Source organism: Artibeus jamaicensis, unplaced genomic scaffold, assembly GCF_021234435.1.
Source record: "Artibeus jamaicensis isolate MK-2021 breed Jamaican fruit bat unplaced genomic scaffold, CSHL_Jam_final contig_402, whole genome shotgun sequence".
Classification (NCBI taxonomy): domain Eukaryota; kingdom Metazoa; phylum Chordata; class Mammalia; order Chiroptera; family Phyllostomidae; genus Artibeus; species Artibeus jamaicensis.
The window spans coordinates 16,898,372-16,926,302 of record NW_026521818.1 but is presented as its reverse complement, the minus strand read 5'-3'; the positions used below and the strand labels follow the sequence as shown (position 1 = coordinate 16,926,302).

Genomic DNA, 27,931 nt, shown 5'->3' with positions numbered 1-27,931 from the left:
AACAGAGACTTTGCCCTTTGATTCTCTCTCTGACTGTTGGATTCATTACAAATTCCCTGAGGAAAAAGACTGGGGACAGAGGCCCCAGCCTGCCCCGACTCCGTCATTGTACCCCATTCCAGTAAGGTCAATGTACCAAGCAGAACCTCTTTCCAAGTGAAAATTAAGCTCTGGGTCATCTGGAAGAGGAGTGGAGCCTCTCCTGTAGTACCTTCCACCCACCCGCCCTACCTCCAGGGAAATGTCCTTTGCCTGTGGGTAGTAGCATCTGCTCCCACGTAGAAGCAGTCCTGTGGGCGAGTGTTTACCGGCCGACTGAGTGGGAGTTGGAGTCCAGCCTTCTGGCTCAGGCTGCCTGTGGGGGCTGTGGCCCTCCCTCACCCCTACACCCATGGGGACAGGCCTTCACAGAAAGGTTCTCTGTCCTGGCAGCATTTTACTTTCTCTCCAGTAGTCTGGGCACTACTGATTTTTAAGGAGACATTTTAGAAGCCTACAGGGCGCCCTTCACCACTTTCACTCCCCTGTCCTCATCCTGGCTTAAACTGAGGAGAATTAAAATGCCAAGCTTTTGTCCTGATGCTTTATTAACAGAATTGACTATGAACTTTACAACGCATTCCCATGAACACTCACAGTGAGTCTCTGGTATCGATACTTTCATCCCCAATTTACCGATGAGGACACTGAGACACAACGTGTCACCCAACTGCAGGTGCAAACTCTCCCAACTTTCTACTGTGACATGAGCTTGTCGCTTTGTACCCAGTGTGTTCAGGGCCGGAAGGAACATGTCTGATACATCACTGGGTCTGAAAAAAATAAGGAGACAGGAGATTTATCCAAAGAACCTACCTCTCTTTGTGACAAAGTGGGAAAATGACAACAGGCTGTGTCCACACCTTTCTAGAAATTAAAGGGACAACACTTTTACAGACCACAGCTCCTTTCCTGGAGTAGTGAGGGTGCACCAGGGCTCTGGAGATTCATGATTAAATAGACGGCGTAACACAGCAAGAACCTTGGCCTACAAAATAAGGACTTCATTGCTCCTGCAGGGGCCATGAATGCAGGCCTGATCTTGCCTTTTTATTGAGTCCCGACTGCCTATTAACCGGAAAATATACATATTACATTTTAATTAATTTACTTTCCCCAGACAGTCCACACTTTAAATCTTACAGGGCTTTCTGTTTGAAAAATTTCTTCAGGTCTCCTAGTTATCATTCTCCTGATTCTTTGTCCCAATTCACAGGTAAAACTACAAACTCTGTTGTAAGACTCAAGCCCAGTGTTCCTTCCACTATCCCACACAATCTGCCCTTCAAATACAAAGGTAAGATAAATGCTCTTGTAGGACCCCCAGCTCCTAGTACCAGCGCACGTGACCTTGTTGGGAGATAGGACCTTTGCAGATGTAATCAAGATGTAAGTCAAAATGAGGTCATCATATTGGAGCAGAGTGAGCCCTGAATACAATATGACTGATGCCCTTCTAAAAAGAGAAGAAGAAACACAGAAAGGAGAATACTATGTGATGGTAGGCAGAGATGAGTGTGGTACCTACAAGCCAGAAAATGCCAAAGTTGCCCGTAACCACCACCACTAGGAGAAAGGCCTGCGACAGACCGGCTCCTCGAGCTTTCAGAGACAGCACAGCTCTGCCAACAGCTGGACTTCAGACCCCCAGCCCCAGAGCTGTGATGGAATAAACTTCTGTTCTTTTAAGCCATATAGTTGGTGGCAATTTGTACAGATATTATAGATCTGGGCTAACAGCAGGGGTTGGGGCTGCAATTGTTTCCAGGTCGAGGTAGATACAGGCTCTTTTGGTTTTATAAAACAGCACATTACCCATTCTATCAGCGCAGTAAAGTTTCTTAAATTGCTTTGGAGTTCTGCAGTGTGGTAGGGAAGTCTCCGTGTTACGTGTCCTCTTCCCCGAAGAACTAAGCACACAGTCAGCCTTTGTTAGTCTCTGTTCTCCTGCTCTGTAGTGCCAGCTGGAGCCTTCTTGCCCCTAGCAACATTTTCCAGGTATTTTCCTACAACAGGGCTTCTTGTCTTTGTTGATCTTTGAAAATTCCCAGTGCCAGGTCATACCTCCAGACCAACTCTTTCTGCATATCCGTACCTTGGCAGGGGACCCAGACTTCCATATTTTTTAACATTTTTCCAGGTGATTCCAGTGATTTTTCCAGCCAAGTCCAATGTCCTACAAACTCCTCTTGAGGGTTTATTTTATCAGAAGGTAATCTTAAGTAAATCCAAACTTGGAGAAGTTTGCAGAAGACTAAAAGTTACCTGATTCATCTTTCCCTCCCCCAACAAAGATCCAGCAAAGAGCTTTGCACTTAGTAGGGGCTCATCAGAGTCAACCTAAAGTGAATCGACATGAACCAAATTACACTGACTCTTTTTCAACATATTAGCTAAAAGGAATCCAAAGTGTCATGCCTCCCAGGGGTGTTTGCATTTTAATAAGTAACTTGTAAAGCCCCAAAGCTTTTATCTGAAGACGGAAAGGAATGCCTAATTGCCGAAATTGCAAGCACCTGTAATGATGGATGTACATTTCTATCAGACTGAGAAATCTCCCCCAGCGCCCCTCAAATGCCATTAGGAGGCTGCCACCCAGCTCACCTCAGTGCAAAATCCACTCTGCCGAAACGAAGCATGCTCAGTGGAGGGCGTGATTGTCCTTGCTGTGAAAAGTACATATCTCTAGGTGTACTCGTTTGGCTTGCGCCCCTTTCTGTTCGCTCAGCACATTCTCTGTGTGGGAAAACATGAACAGGCTTTTTTAAAAGGTGTCGCCACTCCCCATTTTCTAATTCCTACAATTTTTTCTATAGAAGCTTAAATGTATTTGCAGTGTGAACAGGTATGTTAGCATAAGCACGTTGGCAAATTTCCCTATGTAACGTTGCTCTCATCTATGAGTGATGGGAAGTTGCGCTGAATTTTAAATTGCTTCCAATGCCAACTCAACCTCACTGGGGAATTTGTCAGCCAACCAGGTTGAAGCAAAGGCTTCTAAGATCCTCATAACTGAGAAGTTCTTAATTTTTCATTAGTTGACATGGGTGCTCATGAAGAACAAGTGTCACTGTTGTGTCTCGGGTAACCCAAACCTTCCCAAGGGAAGTGCTGTAGGAAGCTGACGCCCAAAAGAGGCAGGAGAGAGGACTCAGAACGAGAAGGCGAGCAGATCGAAGTTTGAATTCTGACTCCTGTCGTTTCCTAGCCACTGAACTTGGACAAGTTACTGAATCTTTCTCACCATTCATTTCCCCCAAGTGAAATGGGAGGTAATAAAGGCTCCCTAATGATTAATGACATGCAGAGAACTTTGCACAGTGCCCAGCACATAGTAGGTATTGAATAAACACTATCTTTCCTGATGGTCTTCGCTGAAAGCCAGTTACTGTTATGGGAGCTTACATCCTTGGGACACATGACTCTAGAGAATTCTAACCTGTATTTCCATTACGTGCCAATTTCTTAACTGTGTCAGATTTGTGTATGTGCGAGTTTCATTTTTATAAACAAAAAATTCTTAAATCTACCTAGAACATTGCGTGACTCTAACATAATAGCCAAATCTTGCCTTTATGTACTTCCTGCCAGGGCGTGATCACACCTTCCTCCTGAGGACTGAGTAGTGCCTTTCCTCTGCATGGCAGACGCAGATTCTTCTGCCTGCCTTCAAGAGCCATGACAACCCAGGTCCCCAGGAGCCAAGTGTACTAATCCCACTACAGGTCATTTTCCTTTCGTCCCGGGCTTCCCCTCTCTATTCCACACACGCCACGCTAATCCTTGTCTCTGTCCTCACAGCCAGAAAACCCCTTGGGCTTTACTCCTTTCTTCTTTCCATTTTCTCAAATCATACTCATTCTTCAACTGTCACCTTTGGTTCAATATGCTCCCTAACATTCCTTTTGGCCTCTTGAATTTCTCTTTTATTTCTGAATTTGATAGCAATTATACTGCGTGTCACACAATTGAACATTTTACTGAACACCATCTTTCACTCTGTCTTCTTGCTTTATATATCTTGGCAGTAAGTATACTCCTCGACGTAGGAAACCTCTTAAGATTCTCCCATAGCCCATTGTATACTATGCAGTGTGAGGGACACCGCGTTGGTATTAGACAGACCTAAATTCAAGTTCCCCTACTCTGTGATCTTTGGCAGGCGTCTTCACCTCTCCAAAGTTTCTTCAGATACAAATATTATGAGGTTTCAATGATATAATGTCTAGTGTGTGGTACATAGAAACCATCCAGTAAATACCAGCTACTATTATCTTTAAGTCTGATTGAATAATTGGCAATACTACCTTTGGAATCCAGTGCCTCTTTGTCTGTGAGTCTCACTCAATATCTAAGTAGGGTGTTCCCCAGAAAGCAGAGCCCGAGGCAAAGCTTGGCTGCTATGTCTTTATTGGAGAGTGTAAAGCAGGGAGGCAGAAGTGAGGGAAAGGGGAAACAGACCAGAGAAGGAGGGAAGAGCCAAGAAAAAGAATGCTTTCTAGAGTTGGCCGCCTCTGTGTGTGGAAGGCTACTGATTGCTTGTTCTTGCTTTTGAGTCCTCAGAGAGGCATCTGAGCTACTGCATCTCAGGGCCCTGCATACAGGGAAAGAAGGGCAAAAGCTGGAGCAGCCAGCTCTTGTCTCCCGTTACTCAAAGTTTCTGCCCCTAGGACACCAGCGCCCCCATACTGCTACTTTGTGCTTCCAGTGAGTGCAGAGTAACACCCAGTATCTCAAGCCTCAGCTGGACATGAGACAAGGAGTGCTGGCTATGAACGTGGGGAGAGGCCCTATTGGTTGTGACCTTGAGCCCAGGGAAAGTTAATCATGGAAGCCAGTGAGGGCCAACCACATGGCTGAAACCTTCAGAGAAAATTGAGGCCGAGAAAAAGCCTGACAACTACAAGATAAACTAAGCCATCCTACCATTTGTTTCTCACCTTTGGATCTTTTCCAAAGGTTTTATATTATCTTGTGATCTTATTATTTTGTACCTCTCTTTCCCCATAAATGCTACTGGGAAGATATATTTTCTTTCTCCGTAAGTTTTTTCACATTATAAAAGTAATAAATGCTTAATATATGGAATTAGAAAATATAGATAAGCAAAAAAAATGAAAACACTTCAAAATATTTTAGCATGATATGTATTATACTTTCATCTGGCTTTGTCTCAACTTGATGTTCTAAGTATGTTATCTTGTTAACAAGTAACTGCCTAGGATCTCATTTGAGTGACTTCATAATATTTCACCTTATGACTGAACCATAACTTGCATCATCAGTCATCTAGTACTGGCCATTTACATTGTTTAAAGTTTTGCAATTATTAACAGCACCTAAGTAGATAGAAAAATATTCCTGGAGACAAAGTCTTTGGAGGGAAATTGATGGCTTAAAGATGAACACTTTGGGTAATTATTACCAACTTCTCCTCCAGAAAAGCTCTACCGATTCAAACTCCTCCGGCAGTGTTCAAGATTAAGATATGCATTTGCAGACCTGCGGGTTCTATTTAATGAACCTCAGCTGGATTCCTGCTGAGCATGGTGAGCCTGACCAAGCCAAGTTCAGTCACTCAGCGTCGGTCTCATCCTCAAGTGGAGTTCTGAGACCTTAGCAGGAGCATTAGCACCTCAGAGACCCGGAGCTCCCTTTCTCCTTTATTTCTTCCCAACCTGAGAAACTCATCAGTCTTATTATTACCCTAAGTATCATAAAATAATATTTGTCTCGCCTACGATGCTTTGGAAGTCGGCACTGGCTCTAACAACCAACACTCTTCCAGGCCTTGGTGGAACATCTGTGTTCTCTGTGAGTCCCCTGTATGCCATCCGAGTCACCTGTCTGCCAGCCTTGCAGTGTGAGACCACAATTTTCTATGTTGCATATTCCTTTCATCTCTGGGAAACACATTCACCTGCCCAGCTAGGCCCTGGGTGTGCATAAAACAATAATGAGCGTGTATGCTGGGCTTTTAATCTTCAAAGTACTTTGTGAACATTAACTAGTTAATTTTCACAACACTCTTGTAAGATTAGTAAGTATTACTCCTCCCCTGAAATAAAAACAAGCACAAAACATTGAAATATTTGACATCACAAGAAGCCCAGAAATCTGGTAGTCTGGGAAGAGAAGATTGTTGATTCCCAGCTCAGCTGTGAAAGTAGGAAGGGAGCTGGGCAAGCCAGTGATCTTTCTAGAATGAAAAGGGAATAAGCAGCAGGGTAGCAATTAGATTTCCTTGGCTAGTGCCCATTGCTTGTGCTTAAGCCAACAAGCAGTCAGACCATAGTAATTCAGTCAGCTCTGTGCAAGAGTTAAGGCTAGCTGGCAAAGTCAAGGTCACCTAGTACAACCAAATAATGTGAAGGACTGGTACAAAGAAATGGTCATAAATATTCAAATTAATGGCATAACAGGGAGAAAATGTATCTCAAAAAACAGGCACAGAGGCCATTGAATTTAAAGGTAGGACATTAATGAAGAAATTCAAAATACTAATGCAAATGACAAGTGTTTACACAGTGAATCGCAAGAGGACTGTCCCATTAATTCTTATTTGGATGTGACCTGTACCACCAAATAATGTTGACAATTAGGAAATCTACAATTCTAGAGAGTAGTTAAATATACGGCTTTTAACCCTCTTAGAAGAAAAAAATAACTTGTTTTATACCTGGGACCTAGTGAATACTTTGACCTTTGTGCCTTGAATAATAATATAATAAAGAATTCTAAGTCTTTAAACTTGTTTTCATCCGCTAAATCATTAACTTCACCATGTGGTAGATCCCAGCCAAGGAAGACTAGCACCATTTGCTACAATTTTTCTAGTTTATGTGGATGGCAAATATCATGGGCACTGTGGTAAAGGTGTTCTAGATGCTTAGAAATGAGAATAATAATAACAGCAATAATAACATAATGATGCATTGGGTATTGAAAATACTTTTTACTATAACAATGCCAATTAGTGCTACATACTGTAAATGGCAAAGCCTCCCATGTGGTACGAAAGAGTGTGGACGTGGGCAGAAAAGCCCTGACTGTAAACACACTACCACACCTCAGCTGTGTGCCACTGAGCAGCCCGTGTACGGCTCCTAAACCCCTGTCCCTCATCCATGTTATGACACAGTGCTGGTCAGAACGCTTGGTGGCAAGCGACCTTTACTTGACTCCATATTCCCTTCTAGCAACTGCCTCATGTCTCCGCTCTTCTGGACGAACTGTCCACACTTTCTCTGTCTCCAGGTCATGCTTTTCCCATCTGTCTTCAACCTGGCACACATAATCTCTTGCCTCTGCTACCACCCCACTGAAACTTCTTTCAAGGTCAGTCTAGAGTACCACACTCAACTCAGTCCTCGCCGGACTCTCAGGAGCTGGTCCTCAGTGGACACGGCTGAGAACACTCTTTCCTCCTAAAATACTTTTTTCCCGACTCCCTTAATATCATAATCATGTGGATTTCCTATGACCTCAATAGTGATTACAGTTGACCCTTGAATAATGAGGGTCAGGGCCACCAACACCTCTAATTTTTCACACACAAAGTCAAAAATTCATGTGGGATTTAAGTTGGCCCTCCCTATCCATGGCTTTCCAACTGCTGCTCCAAGACGCTGTTTTTGATCTGCAGTTGTTTGAATCCGTAGATGTGATGAAACTCAGATACAGAGGGCCAGCTGTATGTTTATTGAAAAAAAATAGGCATATAAGTGGGCCCACGTAGTTCAAATCCATGTGGTTCAAGGGTTAACTGTATTTTTCAATCTTCTCTGTTGAACTCTGAAAGTATGTTTTTCTGCCCGAATTCTAAAAATATGTTTTGCTGCCTGAATTCTAAAAATATGTTTTTCTGCCTAATTTCTAAAGTACCTGAAACCTCAGTTCTTGTCCCTCCTCTATTTCCACCCTTTTGAGAGATCTCATAGCCCATGGCTTCAACCAGAATACATATTTATAAAATCATCGCCAGCCCAGATGACTTTCCTGAGCTGCATCCTGGCAAATCCAATAGTCTACTCAACATCCACTGCTTTATAGGAAGAAGCATTTCAAACTTAACACATCCAACATTAAAATTTGGACATCCATCCTCTCAACCCATTTTCAGCCCCGCCAGCAATTTCTTCTCTAGATCCTCTCCAATTGTGTTCATCCAATTGCTTATTCCACATGCTCTTCATCAGTTGCTTATTCCAAATGCCTAGGTAACACCTTTGTTCTGGTTTTTGCCTCCCTCTCCCTCTCTTCAACACTTTCCACCTCTACTCACATATCCAGTCCATCAGAAAAAGGTCCTGTTCACTCTGTCTCAGAATATATCCTGATTCCAACCACTTCCCCTGTCTTCTCCACAAGCACCTAGTTCAAGCCAGCAACATTTCTCACTTGGATTAAGACTTTAAACTGGTTTCTCTACTGCTTGTCTTCTTGTCATACTGATGTCTGTTCTTCATGCAACAGAAGTGATTGTTTTAGAATGTAACACAAATGAGTTTATTCTTCTACTATAAAGCTACCAGTGATTTCCCAATGAAGTTCTAATAAAATCCAAAACCCCTATCAAGTTGTGAGAGACCCTACATGAACTGATCATGCCTCACTCACCCACCTTGTTTATTGTGACCTTCTTTATGACCCCTGAGTACAGCAAGGGCATCTGGATGTCAAGCCCAGTACTTGTGATTTCCCTACTGGGAAACTCATGCCCCAGATTTTCACACGCCTGGCTGCCTGACAACCCAGATCTCAGCTCAAATGTCAGTCCCTCAGAGAGACTGTCTTTGACATTTTAAATAAAGTTGTCTTTGCACACTTCCACAAGCACACATATTTTCTACTTCATTAACCTTTCTAAATTTTTTCAAAGCACATTACTATCTAAAATTTATTAATCATTTATTTATTATCTGCCTTCCCCACTATAAAATTCCATAAAGCCACTCATTAAATAATTTTTATAGGATAAAGCAAAATCCAACTCAAACTGGATTAATGAGAAATAGAAAAAAAGTAAGCATAGCCTAAAGGTCGAGGAATAGATTTGGTTTAAGGGATGCCTGGAGCCAAGCACCCATGGTCTCTGTGTTGGTGGTTCCATGGCCCAACCTCAAGTTTCATCTTACTCTTTCTGACACCGTTTATACACAATATTTTTACCTCCTTCCTCCTTCTTGAACTATTTACTTTCAGAACCACACTTTGTTTTGATTCTTTTTCTAGTTCATCAGGCACTCCCACCTTTTTTTTTTTTTTTTTTTGCTGATTCTATTTATATTGCCAACCTCTAAATATTCCACTGACCCCAGGCCACACCCTCTGCCTTGTCTTGCCTGTCTGTACTGACTGCATTAGAAATCCATCCAGTAAAACTACTCTCTATGGGCTAGTGACAACCAAGTATGCACTTCTGGCCTCCAACTTTTCCTTTGAATTCCCAGCTCGTATGCCAAATTTCCCACTCAGTATTGTTATTCGGAATGTTAATAGGCTTCTCAAATTTAATGTATGTTAAAACTCTCCAAAACTAAATAATTGACCCACAGAAACTCCACACTTGCTTCGCCTCACGTTCTCCATCTCAGTCAACGGCACCTTCATTCTTCAGTCTACTAGGAAAACCCACCAGCGCCACCTTTCAATATACCCAGAAGTTGACCGCTTCCCACCACTCTGCTTCTACACCTAGTCCGAACCTCCATTATTTTGTGTGAAATTTTAGTGGCCTCATTACCTCCTCCATTTGATTCTTTGGCACAGAAGCCACAGAGGATTCTTTAAAATAGAGAGTCAGGCACAAATAATGCCCCTTTTTATTATCACAAAATCATAAGCATGTAATTCTGTAATATAACAATATCACGCTCAAGGACACCACATGACACTTTAAGTGAGATGTTCAAATTCCAAGTATAAATTGTTGCACCCATATCATCACTCCAGCAACTGTACTCACACAGGCGTTACTTCTGCTGGACCCCGTGTGTCAGGTCCTGTTCCGCCTCTGCTCAACACCCTCCCACTGCTTTGCGTTTTTGCCAAATAGATTCCAGACTTTCACCAGACACTGTAGGTCCTCCGGGATCTGTCTCCTGGCTGCCTTTCGGACCCTCTTTCCTATTATTTCTCCCCACTCTCCCTCAACCCCAGTCACACCAGGCTTCTGCTCTTCATTGGACCTGCCAAGGTCATTTCTACCTCGGGGTCTTAGAAAGTACTGGTTGTTCCATCTAGAACACAGTTCACACCCCAACTCCATTCAGGTCTCAGAGTCCTTCCCTGGTGACCCTAGGCAGAACAATTTCTGCTGTCTCCTTCAGAAATCATTTTTCTTTTTAGCACTTCATGCATGACCCGTATATTAGGCAGTGCCCAGTCAGGAGAGAGAAACCACACCATCTGTTTAAATAGATAAAAATTTATATAAAGAATTGTTAACTAGTAGGAGAGGATTAACTACTAAAAGGGGCAGAAGAGAAGCCTGAGGGGGTTAGATGTAGCATGTGCAAAAAGGTAGCTACTACCTCTAGGCTGAAGAAAAATGCTCAGCAAGGAAGTTAAGGATGAAGAGTGTCCCCTCCCCCAAAAGCTGAGGCTCAGACCCTCTCAGAAAGGACACGGCTACTGCAGAAACATGCAGGCCACCAATGGCAAGGAAACTTGCCAATGGGCATGGGCCCCACTGGTCTTTAGAAGCGGTCTGCTCTTGCCAAGAGATATGGGCCGTTGGAGCTGGCGTCTGGATTGGCCTGTCTCTGCTACAGGGTGTGGCCAGGGCAGTATTTCCTGACCTTGCTGGAGAGTATGGCCAACCAGACCTGATGGCAAGTGGCCCCGGTAGGGATAGCATGACCTCAGGGTGTGGCTAGAATGAATCTGCAAGAACTGCCAGACTTCCTCTCCGAATAATAAATAGACAGCTAGAAGCTTGAAAGGACGTATCTTCCTGCCACCATCCCTTTGCCCTGTGACTTCTCTTGATGACATTTAACATTCTGCTAGCTGGAAAAGGGGAAATGTTCAGAGGGTCCAGCTCCAGTCTTGCAGGGCAGGACAAAGAAGGGAGGGTTCGGAGAGACAATGAGTTGGTAACTCAGAAAACAAATTAGATATGTGTCTGTTTAGTTTTTGATTTTTCCCCACTACGATACAAGCCCTTTGAGAGCAGGGACTTCTTCTTGTTCTCTGTGTGTCAGCATCTTATATACTTCCCAGGATTTAACAGGTATTCAATAAATAGTCATTAAATGAAAGTATAAATTCATAGCCTGGCTCTTTTTAGAACTTGTTTTGTTCTGTTACCTGGCATTCATTTCCTCTTGTTTTCCAATCACACCGCAGTATCTCCCAATTTCTGACTCGAAAATCCACTTCTCTGACCATCGGGCTATTCCGATACATCACATTCTCCAAGAGTGAACACAAGTCCTGAGACAACTAATCATTACAGCCTCTCCTTCAGCCGATGAGATGCAGGCCCATGTTTTCTGGAAGTTGTGAGTGAAAAGGAGCCCTGTATCTTGAAATTTTCATGGGAGAGGAAATAAGTCTGGGTGTGCTGGAGGAAACCTCAGTCATTTTGGGAGGGCTTGGCAGAGGTTAGAGCTGACACAGATAAAAGCCAAGCAGAACGATGGAGAGATGCTAAATCCAGGCCACATCGTCTGAATCCCTGGATGTAGCCAGCCAGACTTTTCAGTCACGTTAGCCAATAAAGTCCCATTTTGCCTACATGTATCAGTCAGAGTTCTCCAGAGGAGTAGAACCAATGATAAACATATACATTATAATTATATATATATAATAAAATTTATATAATATATAATATATACTATAATCATAATTATATATAATATATAAGTCATATAATATATATGAAAGGATTTATTATGAGGAATCGGCTTACATGTTACAGAGGCTAAGAAATCCCATGACCTACCATCCATAAGTTGGAGACCCATGAAAGCCAGTGGTTAATTCCAGCCTGAAATCAAAGGCCTGGGACCCTGGGGAGCTGATGGTGCAACTCCCAGTCCAAGGGCAAAAAAAGACTGATGTATTAGCGCGGGCAGAGAAGCAGGCATCAAACGGTGTAATTTCTGCCTTCCTCGGCCTTTTCGTTCTGTTCAGGTCCTCAGTGGGTTGGATGGCGCCATAGCACGGGGGAGGGCCATCTATGATGCTGAGTCCACCGATTCCAATCCTAATCTCATCCAGAAGCAACGCTTAGTGTGGGCTCTCTCTGGCCCGGTCAATGTGACACAAAAAAATCAATCATCGCACTAGCCAATTTGGTTTGTTTTTTTCACCAACTGCTGCGGCACAAGTTTAGTTATACTTTTAATACTCAGTCTCCTAAAAGAAAGAACATGTCCTTGCCTTACACCTCATACCACCTCACTGAGCCCCTGACCTCTCCCTGGAAGATAGTCCGTATGCTCATAAATGATCTGATACCAGTATCTGACAGAATTCTGGAAATTGACTTTAATGTTTAACCCCTGATCTCCATTCCAGAATAATCAGAATAATTGCTTTCAGAGAATACTTGTCTCTGAAAATGACTGGACAGAAGAAATAAAATATTCAAACTTTTAAATTTTCTTCACACATAGAGAAACAGAAATGAAGAAATACCTTTGAAATTAACAGAAAAACCTTCATGTAATCAAAAATAACTAAGTGATTGCAAAAATAGCTATCGTAATCTTAGAATCCAACCAGAGTAGAAGTTTCGCAACCACATCAGGGCAAAGGATAAGAATGACAATAAAATTCATGGACAACTGCTTTCCATATGGCATCTGGCCCAGAGCCCCCTTCTGGGGCCAACCATAAATCCCCCAGTTGCTGGGAATATCCCGTGCTAAGGGACCACAGCTGTCTCTCACCCTGGCGATCTGCCTCGCTGAAGGTTCTCTGTCAAGCAACAGCGACTGGCTGCTGTGAGGATGAAAATGCTCAGTCTCCTTGCCTCAATTGGGGATAATTATGAAGGGTAATTCTAATTTCAGGGCTCCCCGCAGGAATGCCTCAGACTTTGATGCCAAGAGTACCACCTAAAAGCACTCCCTAATCAACCTTCTGCACACAATTCTCTACCTCAGACTCTTTTCCAGAATCCTGATCTAAGAAAGATAAAACAGGAGGAGAGATGAAAAGGAGAGGAATAACATATACTTTTTCATATAAAGAAATGAAGAGTGAGGCTGCAATTAAGAGAGATTATGACAGATTATTTTATAACCACAGACTTCTGAGTGAGAATGCACTTGGCAGGACATCTCAAATGATGGCTCCTATCAACAGGGGGAAGAGGGAATAAAAATCTCAGTATTTGAAAACTTAGTATTTTGAATCTGGATCCTTACCTTCACCACTTTTAACACCAAAATGCATTGCAAGTGAATTAAATATTTAAACAACAATAAAACCAAGAACATTAAATAGGTGATAGATGAAAGGAAGAAGAAAGAAAAGGAAAGGAAAAGAAGGAGGGAGGGAGGGAGAAAAAATAAAAGAAGAAATACATATATATTCATTCATCACATTTCTGTTTCTTTGACTGAACTATGACTGACACATTATTGAATTGATTTGAACTACATTGAAATCCCAAGCATGAGAGTTTGATTTGAAATTTTTGAAAAATTAATGATAATAAACATTAAAATATTGTTAACAAGCATTAATATGTTTCATTAATAATAAAACATTATTAATGAGCAAGAAAACATTATAGGTAGAGCTCATATTTGTCTATCTTTAAATGAGAAAGTTGAAAATGGCAACTGCCCTCAACATTTTACAGAGGATATCAAAAAAGAGAAAAAGGCACTGAATTTCTACTCAAGGTTTCCACTGTCACTTTAGTTGACTCTTGACTTCTGATTCTACCTTCATTTTCATATTCCAGACACAGAATGAAAAAAGAAACGACTTAGCTAGAATAAGGTAGCTCGTATGGGAAGTATCGAGGATACCAGCTTTTTATCTTTATTTTTAAATTTATTTATTTATCTTTAGAGGGGAAGGGAAGGAGAAAGGGAGAGAAACATCAATGTATGGTTGCCCTTTGCGCATCCCCTGCTGGGAACTGGCCTGCAGGGAACCGGCCTGTAACCCAGGCATGTGCCCTGACTGGGAATTGAACCGCGATTGTCTGGTTCGCAGGCCCAAGCTCAATCCCCTGAGCGACACTAGCCAGGGCCCAGCTTTTGATCTTTAAAATTCACTTTCTTATATTTAGGTTATTTATTGCATATACACATATATTTCCCCAGAGGAGTTGAGGTTACTGCTAAACAGAGAAAAGGGATTTGCATTTTTACACATTGTATAACACGGCGAAAATATTTCCATCAAGATTACTTCTGATTCAATTTTTTCATAACATCTGTTTCCATTGAGCAAAAATAATATGCTGTCATGTATCTGGGACACACTTGTGCTTTCTATTTTCATATTAGCAGCACAAAACCTGTCATTGTTAACTCGATATAACTGCCACCAATGCCACGTCCAACACACGGACAGGCGTACTTGTACTCACGAATTCATATTACTCTACCCTTGGAATGTTCTGCAAAAATCAGCAATTTTCCTAGTTCATTTCAACCTGTTTTCAATCTTATACACTGGATACAAAGTGATGTTTTTACTCAGACAGACACAATAAAATGTTTACATAATGGAAAACAACATCTTCATTTTCTTCTGTGTTTTCCAAAGTTTCTGCTATGAGTAGGTATTATTCTTCTAAACAAAAATAAACATGACATATTTTTAAATAAAACTATAAATTTCTTTTCTTTTAAATTGAAAGGGGAAGTGATCATAAAAGAGAGACTTTCAGTAAAGTAGAAAAATAACACCAAAACTTAAACATCCTTTAACAAAATCTTCCCTGATTAAGATTTATATTTTTTAAAACAATTTTTTTAAAGATTTTATTTATTTATCTTTAGAAGGGAAGGGAAGGAGAGAGGGAGAGAAACATCAATGTATGGTTGCCTTTTGTGCGTCCCCTGCTGGGAACTGGCCTGCAGGGAACCAGCCTGCAACCCAGGCATGTGCCCTGACTGGGAATCGAACCGCGATTGTCTGGTTCGCAGGCCCGCGCTCAATCCACTGAGCTACACCAGCCAGGGCCAAGATCTATTTTTATTATATTTTATTACGCTATTAGAGTTGTCCCAATTTTCCACCTCTGCCCCACTCCACCCAGCACCTCCCACTCCCTCAGGCAATTCCCACACCATTGTTCATATCCACAGGTCATGCATGTATGTTCTTCTGCTACTCCGGCTCCTATACTGTACTTTACATCCCCATGGCTATTCTATAACTAACTACCTATTTGTACTTCTTAATCCCCTCACCTGCACACCCATTCCTCCACATTCCTCTCCCGTCTGGCAACTGTCAAAACATTCTCTGTATCCATGATTCTGTCTCTGTTCTTCTTGTTTACTTAATTTGTTTTTTTAGATTCAGTTGTCGATAAATATGTATTTATTGCCTTTTTATTGTTCAAAGTTTTTATCTTCTTTTTGTTACATAAGTCCCTTTAACATTTCACACAATAATAGTGTGGTGATGATGAACTCCTTTACTTTTTTTTTTTGTCTGGGAAGCTCTTTATCTGCCCTTCGATGCTAAATGATAGTTTTGCTGGGTAGAGCAATCTTGGCTGTAGGTCCTGTTTTTCATAACATTGAATATTTCTTACCAATCCCTTCTAGCCTGCAAAGTTTCTTTTGAGAAACCAGGCTGACAGTCTTATGGGAACTCCTCCGTAGGTAACTAACTTCTTTTCTTCTGCTGCTTCTAAGATTCTTTTTACCTTCAACCTTTGGCATTTTAAACATGATGTGTCTTGGAGTGGGCATCTTTGCATCCATCTTGTTTGGATCTCTGCTTCCTGGACTTGCATGCCTATTTTCTTCACCAAATTAGGGAAGTTTTCTTTCATTATTTTTTCAAAGAGATTTCCAATTTCTTGCTCTTTCTCTTCTTCTTTTGGCACTCCACTGATGTGAATGTTGGACCTCTTGTCCCAGAGGCTGCTTATACTTTCCTCATTTTGGGCGGGGGGAGGGGGCGGATCTATTTCCTTCTTGTGGTCCTGATTGGTTGTTTTTTTGGTTCCTTATGTTCCAAATCATTGATCTGATTCTCTGCTTCATCCACTCACTGTTGCTTCCCTACAAATTGTTCCTTATTTCAATTAGAGTACCCTTCATTTCTGACTGGATCTTTTTTATGTTGCTGAGGTCCTCACTAAGGTCCCTGAGCATACTTAAAACCAGTGTTTTGAACTCAACAGTGATAAATTGTTTATCTTCATTTTGATTAGTTCTTATTCTAGAGTTTTGATCTGTTCTTTCATTTGGGCCATGTTTTTTTTTTGTCTCCTTGTTTTGGCAGCCTCCCTGTGTTTGTTTCTATGTATTGGGTAGAGCTGCTTTGATTCGGTGTCTTGATGGTGTGGCCTAATGTGGTAGGTGTCCCATAGGGTCAGTGGAACAGACTCCTCTATCACCAAGCTGGGTTACTCGAGTTATGCCCCTTGTGTGGGCTGTGTACACCCTCCTCATGCAGTTGAGTCTTGGTCGTGGTTGAAAGATGAATGGAAGGGATTTACCCAGGCCCATCAGCTACAAAGATTGGCTATAACCACTTATCACCAACTTCTACCCTCCATGGAAGATCAGCTGTGCCAGGTCAAGGTGGTGGTGCTCTGATGTGGTCTGTAGCTGTCCACTGGGTGCACTGGCTCTAGGTTTCTCTGGTGGTGCAGGTCAAGGTCGGCCCCCACCTCTGTTTTGCTACCTTGCCTGAGCTATAAAGCAATCTGAGAAGGCAGCTACTTGTGCTGGGCTTGCAGATTCCCAGGTGAAGCCAACCTGTGAATCTGAGATGGCTGCTGTTAGTGCTGGGCCTGAAGCTCTTTGAGGCCAGTTGTTGATTGTTGGAGAGGATTTAGGAAGCTGTGTAGTATGAGCCAAGACTAGCCATACATAGGGAAGGCAGCTTGGGTGAACCCAGCCTGGATGGATCCCTAAGTTGGGTGGGACAGAGTCTCTGGGGTTCTCTAAGGCAGATCAAAGGCTGTTAAGCAGGTTGATGGAGGCTCAGATATTGTACCAGCTTGCCAGTTCTGTGGGGGGAAGGTCTAAAAAGTGACAATAGCCTCTGCTCACCTTGATGCAAGACACCTTAGTTCCTCCCCATATGCCACTGGTGCCTTTCAAGCTGCTCCCCCACTGCTGGAGCTCAGAGGGTGCTAGTCTGCATGTGTGAGTCTGTGTGTGGGTTCTTTAAGAGGAACTGCTTGGAGATCCAGAAGTTTCTTCCACTAATTCAATCCCTGCTGGCTTTTGCAGCCTGAAATTGTGGGGACTTTTCTTCCTGGCACTAGAACCCTGGGCTCGGGGGCCTGATGTGGGGCTGGGACTCCTTGCTTTTGATATCCTTCCCGAATTTTTATCCACAACACCTGGGTGAGAGACCAGCCTGTTCCTTGTCTGTGCCCCTGCTACCAGCCTGGATGAATGTGGTTTCTTTAATTCCTAATCGTCAGACTTCCATTCCACTAGATGTCTGATGGTTCTGAGTGATGGTTGTTCTATACTTTGGTTGTTATTCTGATGTGGTTGTGCAAAGAGGCGAGTCATGTCTTCCTACACCACCATCTTGACCAGAAGTCATACATTCACTCTTAACAGTCCTTCCTACTACTTCTTTTTAACAGCTACATACCCACTTTGTACATTATGATTTATAAGTTTTTATGTACTTTTTAAATATTTGTTTTTCTACATAAAATATACATATATGTGTATATGTATATATGTATAAATATGTATTTCTGACTATATATATCCTAGAAATTTCTAATTATACATACATAGTTAGAAATTCCTAACTATATTTTTTATTCCTTAAGTGTAAAGGAAGAAAAATATTCACACACTATCTTCTTGCCCTCTCCTTCAGACTGAAGGAAAGGGCAAGATCTGGAGGACCAGCTGTCCAAGACAGGCTTGACTCAAATGGGAATAAAAGTCATGCTGATAAAAGTAATAATAATTAAAATACTATCTACTATGTTCCAAAAGGCAACTAAGTACCTGGTGTTGGTTAGAAAAAACATTAACTAAGACAAACTTACTCTAAGCAGTATGTTCTCAAATCCCCAAAACCTTAAGATCAGAACAGTTCAGCCTTTCAAAACAATCCTAGCTGACTACATGCCCCTCTCTGTGACTTTTGGCCATCCTGACATCAGCTGGGAAGAGGGGCAGTAAGTTTTCAATTCCACGGCAGGCATTTGGTGCCTACCAAAAAGGAAAAACAGAACACAAGATGAAGTGGGAGATGACACATTCCAGCTAAGACTCCTTCTGTCTGGAGAAAGGAATGGAGACTCGAGCCTATAAAAATACAGAGCAGATGAGCTCAAGGAATATATTTCACACAGATTTTTAATGTTGAAGTTACTTCCAATCCCACTGACTTCTGTGACATAAGATGAATCTGGGATTTTCCAAAATTAGAAAAATATCCTTTGATTCGTTTTCCTGGTCATCGGTGTCTGTGTGGCCCTTCTGGGACAGACCAGAAATCGGCCACAAAGCTGCAGTGACTGGGAGGTGCTGCCTGTGGTGGGGCCCACACGGAGCCGGTTCACCTGCTGTGGCATCATCACAATGGCCCAGGTGGGCAAGCGTGGCTCCAGGGGGACAGGAGAGGTGGGCTTCAGGGCACTTGTTAGCCGCCTCGCAGCCAATGACACTGATAATCAGTGGTCCCTAGTTAGGCTGCTGTCTCTACTGGACCTTATTTAATACAGTAAGACTCAAAACAATGAGAACAAGTAGGATTTATTTCCCCCTCCCATCTCATATTTATCTGGGTTTTATTTATTCATTTCCCCTGGGCCTTTATATTTCTAGGCAGGAGAGCTTCAAGCTGTACTTTACATGAAGAGCACAATCAAAATATTTCTCTATTTCTTTTTCATTAGTTGATATTTTTAAACTTTAAAGTATTACTGCATATTCTAAGTATGAACCATTAGACTTTAGAGGGCATATTAGTTTGCTTTAAATGATCTTTTTAAGAAAAAAGTGTTCCTAAATAGTAGCTGTTCTTTTTGATATGGGGGCAGCTGGGAGTGAGGAGACACAGGGTGTAGGTTCACTGCTGTGCTGAACTTGGGAATTCACTCACGCGGTGCTGGACTGGCCTGGGCTTCCTTCTCTGTACATGGACCCGCAGGCTCCGAGGCCGCCCTTCCCGCTCTGTCTTCCTGCGCGTGCACCCGGAGGACATGCCATCTGATCCACTTCCATACTCGTTGGGGAAAGCATTGCTGGTATCCAGTCTCTGGGGAAAAGTTGGTGTCTAGCTGTGATCCCATGTTGGTGCTCAAAACTAACAAAGAGAAATACCTTAGTAAGCAATATTTCTTAACTCACCATTGGGAAAATCATGCATTTCCCCAAATCCTTCCCCACAGGTTAATCCCATTTCTTCAGAGTCTGTCCCCAGAACAGAATTGTCATACTATTGCTAACGCTTTTAACATACTGTAGCTATTGGTCCTCGTTTGAAGACTGAAATCTCTCGTTCTCTGTTACGTTGCAGTCGCGTAGGTTAGACTTTGTGGTCGGGCCCCTTGTAAAGACATATATTGCGAGGTGATTTTTTTAGTTGAAAGCATCGGCCTCTACCACTCTGAAAATCGAAGGCATCCTGTCTACACGTCATCGATAGTTCATTTCTACCAGTCGAGCCAAAGAAGTGACATGAAAGAAATAGATGGGATTAGTATAAAATGCCCAAGCACTTATTATTGTTTATATTTTATTCAAATTAGTGGGGCTAATATTCGTATGTATTTTATTTAATTGTTTTCTGCTCTATATGAATTATTTCATCCATTTTTAAAGGAGCCAGACAGACAGACATGCATGGAGAAAAGGAGGCACTTGTGTTTTTAAAAAAAAATATTTGTATGTGCCCAGGCTGGTGTAGCTCAGTGGATTGAGCCCCGGTCTGTGAACCAAAGGGTTACAGGTTCAATTCCCAGTCAGGGCACATGCCTGGGTTGCAGGCCACTTCCCAGCAGGGAATGCATGAGAGGCAACCATACATTGATATTTCTCTCCCTCTTTCCTTCCCTTCCCCTCTAAAAATAAATAAATAAGATCTTGGGGAAAAAAAGAAAAAATATTTGTGTGTATGTGCACTCATAAGTTACCAAAATATGAACATAAAATTTGGTTTTCAAAAAAATGAAAACTTTGAGTTTTTTAAAGAGAAAACAAGTTATCTTAGTAGCAAAACTTTTCCCCCTTAATTTACAGCTACTTGGATATCAACATAATTGGAAGTTTTTATCCAACTCTTTCATTTCTATTTTTGGAAATATGATTCTTTGTCCTAAAATGGGCCTCATTGTCCTTTTAGGCAAAGGTAGTCTATTCCTAACATGTTTCCATTTTTGCTAAGAAGAAAATAAATCTAAGGTTTTTCATTTCCTCTCTTTTCATGTTTTAATATTCCTTTTTATGAAGTACAGTGCTCCTGTTTATGAGATGCCTTCTTATTTTATCTGTTTAGACATTGTGATCAGTGTTCTGACTTTATTTGCATGTCTAATGATAGTCACTTATCCTCCTGATATTAATAATGTTTAGGTCCGTATCCTTTCTTTAGAGTCCTTTTCATCACCTGATCGAATGATGTTTAAGAAAACGGACAGAGGAGCAGAGCTCCGGGACCGTCCCCACACCCACCTGTCACTTCGTGACTTTCTGTCCACAGTCAGAACATCTCGGGGAAGCCGTGTAACACTGCCTTCAGCCCTTGGCTTCATCTGTCCCCTCGAAGGCAGAGGTTGCCGATGGGCAGCAAGTCTCAAAACAGCTCTTACCAATCATTTCTCTGGTGACTGTCATAGCCACTCAGTTTGAAAAGGCTGAAAGAAAGTGAGCAGCTGCCACAGGCATGTCCCGGGACTCTTCCTGATTTTTCCACCCACGCCATTAAGGCCACATGGTGGCCACCCAGGGGCTGGTGGGAAGGGCCTGGAGTCTGTGTTTGCATGAAGGGAGGGGAGAGAAGAGAGAGAGAGTATGGTTCAGAATGGCAAGAACGAGAGGGGCCAGCTAATAGCAGCACTTGACTTTGACATTCAGGTACTATTCTTTAAATATTATGTGGCACGTTCTTGCTTTGGGCATGTTAGCAACCTTATTGGCTATGAGTTAATCGATGAGAAAAGTGATTGCCCTGGCTTTGGCTTGTGGTGGTGGGTGTGAACCCCCCAGACACACCCTGGAAGGTTGGGTGCAGTGTGGACCAGTGAGACAGAACTTGCATCCGTTCTGAATGGTCAAGTCTTGACTGAACCAGAAGGAAATGAGCAGACAAGTCAAAACCCGAATAAAACCAGTGAAATTAATCCCTTCCAGTTGGGAATGAAGATGGCATTTCTACAAGTTAACTACGAACACTTTCTAATTATATTCTTTGACATTAGGTAGTTATAATTAGATGACTGGTTTTCTATATGTACATTTTTTGAATGCTTGCTATCATTTGTTGTATAACGTACAGCTGATTTTCATCAGCTTTTTGTTTTTATGGCCCTGATTCCACTTACTACCTCTCCTTTAGTAAGTAATTTCTTAATTACAAGTTGTCAAAAATGAGGAAAAAGATGGATATGTGTACATCGCAGTCCTGAGACTCGTTTCACACCGCTCAGTTGGCAGATTGTAACTTGCCTTGTTGTAAACCCTAATATGCTTCTAAGACGCTATAAATAATCATGACAAGATCTAATAAAAATAGATGTCATATCAGAAAACCACAGCAGAGTTTAAACTTAGTTTAGTAAAATCAACAACTTGCTCACAAGACTGATGAACTGCAGTTACATGTTTTTAACAAAAGCATTTCTAGCAACCAGATAAGCAAGTGTCTTCTTGACATAGATGGATGATAGCACATGTGCCAGAGCCTGTGGAAAATAGGAGCTGTCATCTAGAAAATGACAGAGCCATTTCGAGTCCCTCTAGATTAGCACTCCATCTTCGGCTGAGCAGATAGACTGTTAGCAGAAGGTCTATTGCCAGCAAATCAGAAGCAAGAGGGCAGAGCCCTATCTTTCCAAGACGACTAGAATCATCAGAGCCTCCGAGGCAGAGATTGCAGGTGATGACGTCCCCGCTTTCTGTGAGGCTTGTGGTACAAGAAACCAATCCAATAAATGTACTACCATGTAGGTCAGCAAAAATATGAATTAATGCGTTCATCATAGAGATTTACCAGTGTTTAAAAACAGTGTAAGCTAGCATAAAGAAATTGTTTTTAATGCTCTGCCCCTATTCAAAATTGCCCATATGTAGGTGCCTGATAATAACATCACTGGTTTCCTACTTATCTTTGTTTAAACAACTGAGTGTTCACAGATCTTTCTTTCTAGCCTTGTGTGACTCACTAGTACTGTCTGACTGACCAGCATCCAGGGAGGTAATTCTGAGGTTAAAAGAAATGTCCAGAGTACATGGAATCGAGCGAGACCGATTTTCAAATGCAGCTGGGGCTGCACTTCAGGAAAGGCTTCCCCACCTTGTCCTGGAGCCCTCGGAGGGCCACGTCTTTGTGGCTGTGCTTAATGGCCAAGGGTAATATGCCACCCTGCTTGGGGTCCTCTGGCAGAGACAGAGCACTGCTGTTCCCCTGATGGCGTGGCACCACATGGCACATTCTGCCTAACACTGACCTAGCGCCTCTGGGCACAGCGACCCTGTGCACTGCCAGCATCTCAGGTTTCCGAGGACCCAGCTCAGCCACCATGGGGGGGCAGCTCTGAACGGTGCAGTCAGGACGACTTTCCCATTGGACAGTTAGAGGCTCAACATTTTGCTGCAACTCAAAACAAAGCAAGACAAAACTGCCCTACACGCATTTTCCTTAATGGCTGGGGTTAGCAAAAGAGATAGAAATATGTTTAATAGTGTTTAGAAATTGAGGATGATAAAGAAACAAGTGATTCCTGTAGGGGGAAAATGACTGCCTTTCATGGCTGGATGGCTAACAAAGGCCTTTTAACTTTAACTTGGAGCCACCAGGGTGACTGTCTGCGCCTAATCCTGGCTCTCTGCAGTCTCCTGACACCCGTCAGGATGAGATTTGCTGCACAGGTTTTTCTAATGCACCTTATGAGCCAGATAAAATCCCATTATACTGATGAGGCTAACTTTGGAAAGAATTATTCTTCCATCTGCTTATTTTATCTGTAATGACCAGTTATCTGTCTCCCATGTGCTATGTCAAGAAGAAAACCCGTGTTTCTGTGGCCTTGTACTTTGATTTTGGGTCTGTCAGGTTATATCACACAAAAGCCTCCTTCCCCCCCCCCCGCCCCCACTCTCCTCTTTTTGTTAATGACATTCCTGGTGATGAGCATTTCTAAAGAATAGCTCTGGCTTCCCCAAGTCAGCTTGGTTTTGTCAGTTTTGAATGCAGGGCCTTGCTTTGCCATTTCCAAGGTCTCTGTGACCCCCTGGCTCACAGCTGGTGCTTCAGGCAGGCGTTCACACCATGAAGACGCTGGCACTGGACCCTGGACCGACTCTGTGGAAGATGCAGCATCTCTTTCACAATGTGCAGGGGAACACGCCTCTCGTTCCATTGCTGGGAAGGGCTGCATCATTCACAAGTGCTTCTTGACAAAAATATTCACAACAGCCCACCTCCTAAGGGAGGGGGACATTTGGGGGTTTGAACAGAAGAGACCTTAGCTTGTCAGAGTGATTTTAAGTGAACACTGCTTTCTACTATGGGTTTAAAATCTGGTACAGTTATAAATGTAAGAACCTTTTAATTGTATCATGGCAAACTGTGTCAGTAAGGATATATAAGTAGAGAGGTTGTTTTTTTTTAAAGAAATATGGTAATAGAATGAGGTTAATATTCTTTCCTAATATATGACGTGGTATTTCTTTGTTTTATTATATATTTTTAATGTCCAGGAATAGATTATAATGGGACCTCAAGATAATATTTTTAATGTTTAAAAAGCATTTTATCTATACCTGGGGAAATCAGAGAAAGAAAACTTTTCATGACCACTTAGAAAGAAAAAGTATTGGCCCTGCTAGGCAGATATGATATTAAGATTTGTATCTCTAGCTAAAATCAGCACAGGAAGTTAGCAGATAAGTCTGAAAATGGAAATAGCATATCATCATGCATAATAAGAACTAAGGCTTTGAAGTGAAATTTTCTTTCCTTTGTGGTTAAATTCTTTTTTCAGATTTTGTGGTTTCATTTTGTGGTACTTGTTTAACAATGTCCTAGGTTGGAATTTATTCAAAGGAAAAAGCCTCCTTCAAATATTACTATAGCCTGAATCTAAACATGCCGAATGAGGCAGAGAAGTAGTAGATTAGATGCCAAAAAAATGGCTTTAACCTCAATTATCCAGACAGTATCTGAAGAACCACTATGCATGGCTGAACAGCGTGTAATCTAGTTGTCTCCAACAGAACTGCCCTCCTCCAGCTAGGAAAACCATCCTTACAGGTTACACTGTTTTCCCTTTGCAACTGAGTAAGATCCCAGGGTTACAAACAGATTTGCCCAGCATCTTACAGGTGAGGAGGTGAACATCATACATCCATATTTCTTGGGTAATTACACTTATTATTGATGTTATGTATAACAGAAAATGAGTGTTTTCCATACCACATTGGTGAACACTGAGAGTTTTTCGGTGAAAAAATAGTTATTTTGTGTAGTTATCTATAACTACTAGATACCTGTTTCCATATCACCACACCTGAAACTAGACCAAAACCAGCCTTTAAAAGTATCATCGGAGGTGCTGGGTGGAGGGAGGGGAAATGCAGAGTCATTGGATGGGTGAAGTTTCAGTTTCCCAGGAGTGAATGGTCTGCAGATTGTTGTGCAACAATGTAAACATATTTATCATCAGTGAACTCTACACTTAAAATGGTTCAGATGGTAAATTTCATGTTACTTTTTTACCACAATTAAATTTTAAATGTTTTAAAATATAATCAGGAGGAATAATCTCCTCTGGCTCCAGGAAAATGGGCGAGGTGAGATGGCACCATGTCCACCTGACGCTTTCAGTCATTAATGAAGCATTTACAGAGAATATCAGTAGAGCTGCGATAGGGGTCAAAGAAAACAAAAAGCAAAGGGAAGATCAGTGGCTTTGTTTCCTTGAATGATCTTGCTTCATGCAAGATACCAGAAATCACCTCTCAGAAAAACCTCAAAAAGTGTGGCTGGGCAACCCTTGAAAAACCCAGTTCTCAAACCAGGCTGATTGACCCTGGACACTGTCGTTGCTTAGACACCGAGAACAAAGCCAGCTTTCAATGTGTCAGATACACAACAGGGAAAAGAAACTCCTGGGATTCAAGTTAAGGAGAGGAGGATAAGATTCGTTGATCCAGAACTGGGTGCTTTACGTGTAATATTTCACTTAATCTTGTGAAGTACTATTGTCCCAATATTCCCAAGGGAAAAATTGGGTCTGAGAGGTTATGGACTTTGCCCTATTGTGCCTGTAGAGCGTATATCATTGGAAATGGAACTCCACTCCAATGAGTCTGATTTTCAGTTTAATCCTAATGTTTCTTACTCCATCTTGGACAGTCAAAGTGAAACTGAAGATGAGAGGCTTAACTAGTTTCTCCTGTCAGCACTCACACTCTGGGACGATACTCATACTCCCTGACTCTCTGCGGGCCCTGGTGCCTGGGGACCTAGGCAGCCTTCCTGAGTGACCGCCTACCCCTCACTGATCTGCAGTATCCAGCCTCCCAGTAACTGACCAGGAATAGGCCGATCCTTGGACATAGACGCATGAATGAGATTCGGCCCCTGCCCTGGGAAAGGGTGACAGGAAATACATATGCTAAGTGCCTGCCAGAGAGGAGGTATTTACATGGGCTCATGAGGGGATTCAAAAGCAAAATGAAAGAAGGACTTGGTGGGGAAGGACTGGATGGCATATAGTATCTACAACCAAAATCAGTGAGAATGACAGGGTAGGCTCCATGTCTAAGTCCAAGGCTCTGCCTCAAGTCCCCTGCTGCTTTCTGAGGACACCATTCCTGAAATTATAGGGGAGTTCAGCAACACCTAACACGTTAATGTTTTCCTTATCACTTTAGGCAACTGACCAAGTGACAGATTGAGAATATTTTATATTTTATTATCTACGACTAAATATGGTCCTTAATTGGAAACCAGATGTGTATATGGAGAGTGGGTTGTGTTAAGAGTGAAATTGTGGGCTAAAACTCTATTATTTGGGAAATTCAAATTTTCTTTCAAAATCAAGTTATCTAAACAACAAAACAAACAAGCAAGCAGAATAAAAACAAAGACACTGAAATAGAGAACAAGGGGACAGTGACCAGAGGGGAGTGGGAAGGGAAGTTAAGGGGAAAAAGGGGGAGGGATTTGGAGGAACAAATAGGAAGAACACAGGGATGAGAACTAAGGGGGGTGGAAATAGGAGGGAGGTGGGGAGCATGGGGCGGGGAGGATTGGGATGGGACAAATAGACAAAAAACTGTACTTGAAAAATAACTAAATAAAATTATTTAAAAAAAAATTAACTTACCTCTTCCCATACATATAGTAAATGCATAGAGTGCCAGACTAAGCTTCATCCTTTCATTGGTTTTCATGAATTGGAATTTCATCTTCCAATTTTGTATTGTTTTATTTATAACTTTATATATAATAATATGTATCATATTTACATAATTTTTACCCAAAAGGATCACCCCAAACACTCCAAAATGTGGTCTCTTGGCCATACTTGGGAAAGCAATTTTTAAGCTCCTGGTGTTCCCTCTAACTTTCTTTGGATGTCTTGGATTTGATGTTCCCCAAAGTTACAATAGATACACTAAAAAATAACATGCCAAATATGGAGTATTGCTGTAGAGAGCCAGGTGAAAGAAAGCACTGTAAGACACCAGTGGATGACGCTGCGTTACTCTCAGGAAAAAGCATAAAAAATAACCAGGAGAAAGCTGGAGAGATTCACAAACTGCAAGTAGGTCCATTAAACTTCTTTAATGGTATTTCTAACGTGCTGTTTAAAGAATGGCAGCAGTTATGGGCAAATGTAGCGTACCCCATTTTACTCATTGTTATTGGGTGTTAAAAGGAAACTACACTTATGGGACCTGTGGCTATCACATTTATTCTCTCACAACAAAGCCTCCTCAGCATTGTTTGTTATCCAGGAAACTTCACAGCCTTAGAGGACCCAGACTTCAAAGTCAAGGAAGTGGATTTGGGGCATGGGAGCCTGGGGGCACCGAGGCAACTATCGGTCTGCATAACTCAATTTTTTTTTCAGTCATTTGCTTACTACAGATGGCAAACCAGAATTCTATGTCTATACATCATTTCAAAAGCCCATATATTCATTTTTAAAGCTATATAGATACTGACTTAAGATTTCACAAAAAGTTTAGCTTACCAGACAAAAAAACACTGTTCTGTCGGTTGCTGATGGAAGGAGCCTTCCTTTGCTAAACATTGTGCAGCACCAGCAGCGTGACCCTGGGGTCATGGGACAACACTAGCGTGCTCAGGCTCTCAGGGGCTTTTTCTTTTTTTTAAAGTGGCACCTGCTGTGAGGCTCTCAGAATAAATACAGAGCCTGCAGCAAATCACAGATGTTTTATGCACTACAAACACTGACAGGAAGTAATCACTAAAAGAGACAGAAACAGTGGTAGGTAGGAGCCTGGAAGAAAAAATAAAAACCCTTGTATCTTTTGAGGGAGGCTTGGGAGAA

The 27,931-nt window shown here is 42.0% G+C and overlaps 1 protein-coding gene across 1 annotated transcript; it reads right to left on the bottom strand.

Annotated features, from left to right (window-relative positions):
* Positions 1-493: 493 nt before the first annotated feature.
* Positions 494-27,671, bottom strand: LOC119043969 (uncharacterized). The gene is made up of 5 exons (XM_053665282.1): positions 27,611-27,671; positions 20,996-21,156; positions 19,288-19,491; positions 2,644-2,775; positions 494-812 (listed from the first exon to the last, which is right to left on the bottom strand). The coding sequence occupies exons 1-5, from the start codon at positions 27,668-27,670 to the stop codon at positions 494-496; spliced, it is 876 nt and encodes a 291-aa protein (XP_053521257.1). The 5' UTR covers position 27,671.
* Positions 27,672-27,931: the final 260 nt, after the last annotated feature.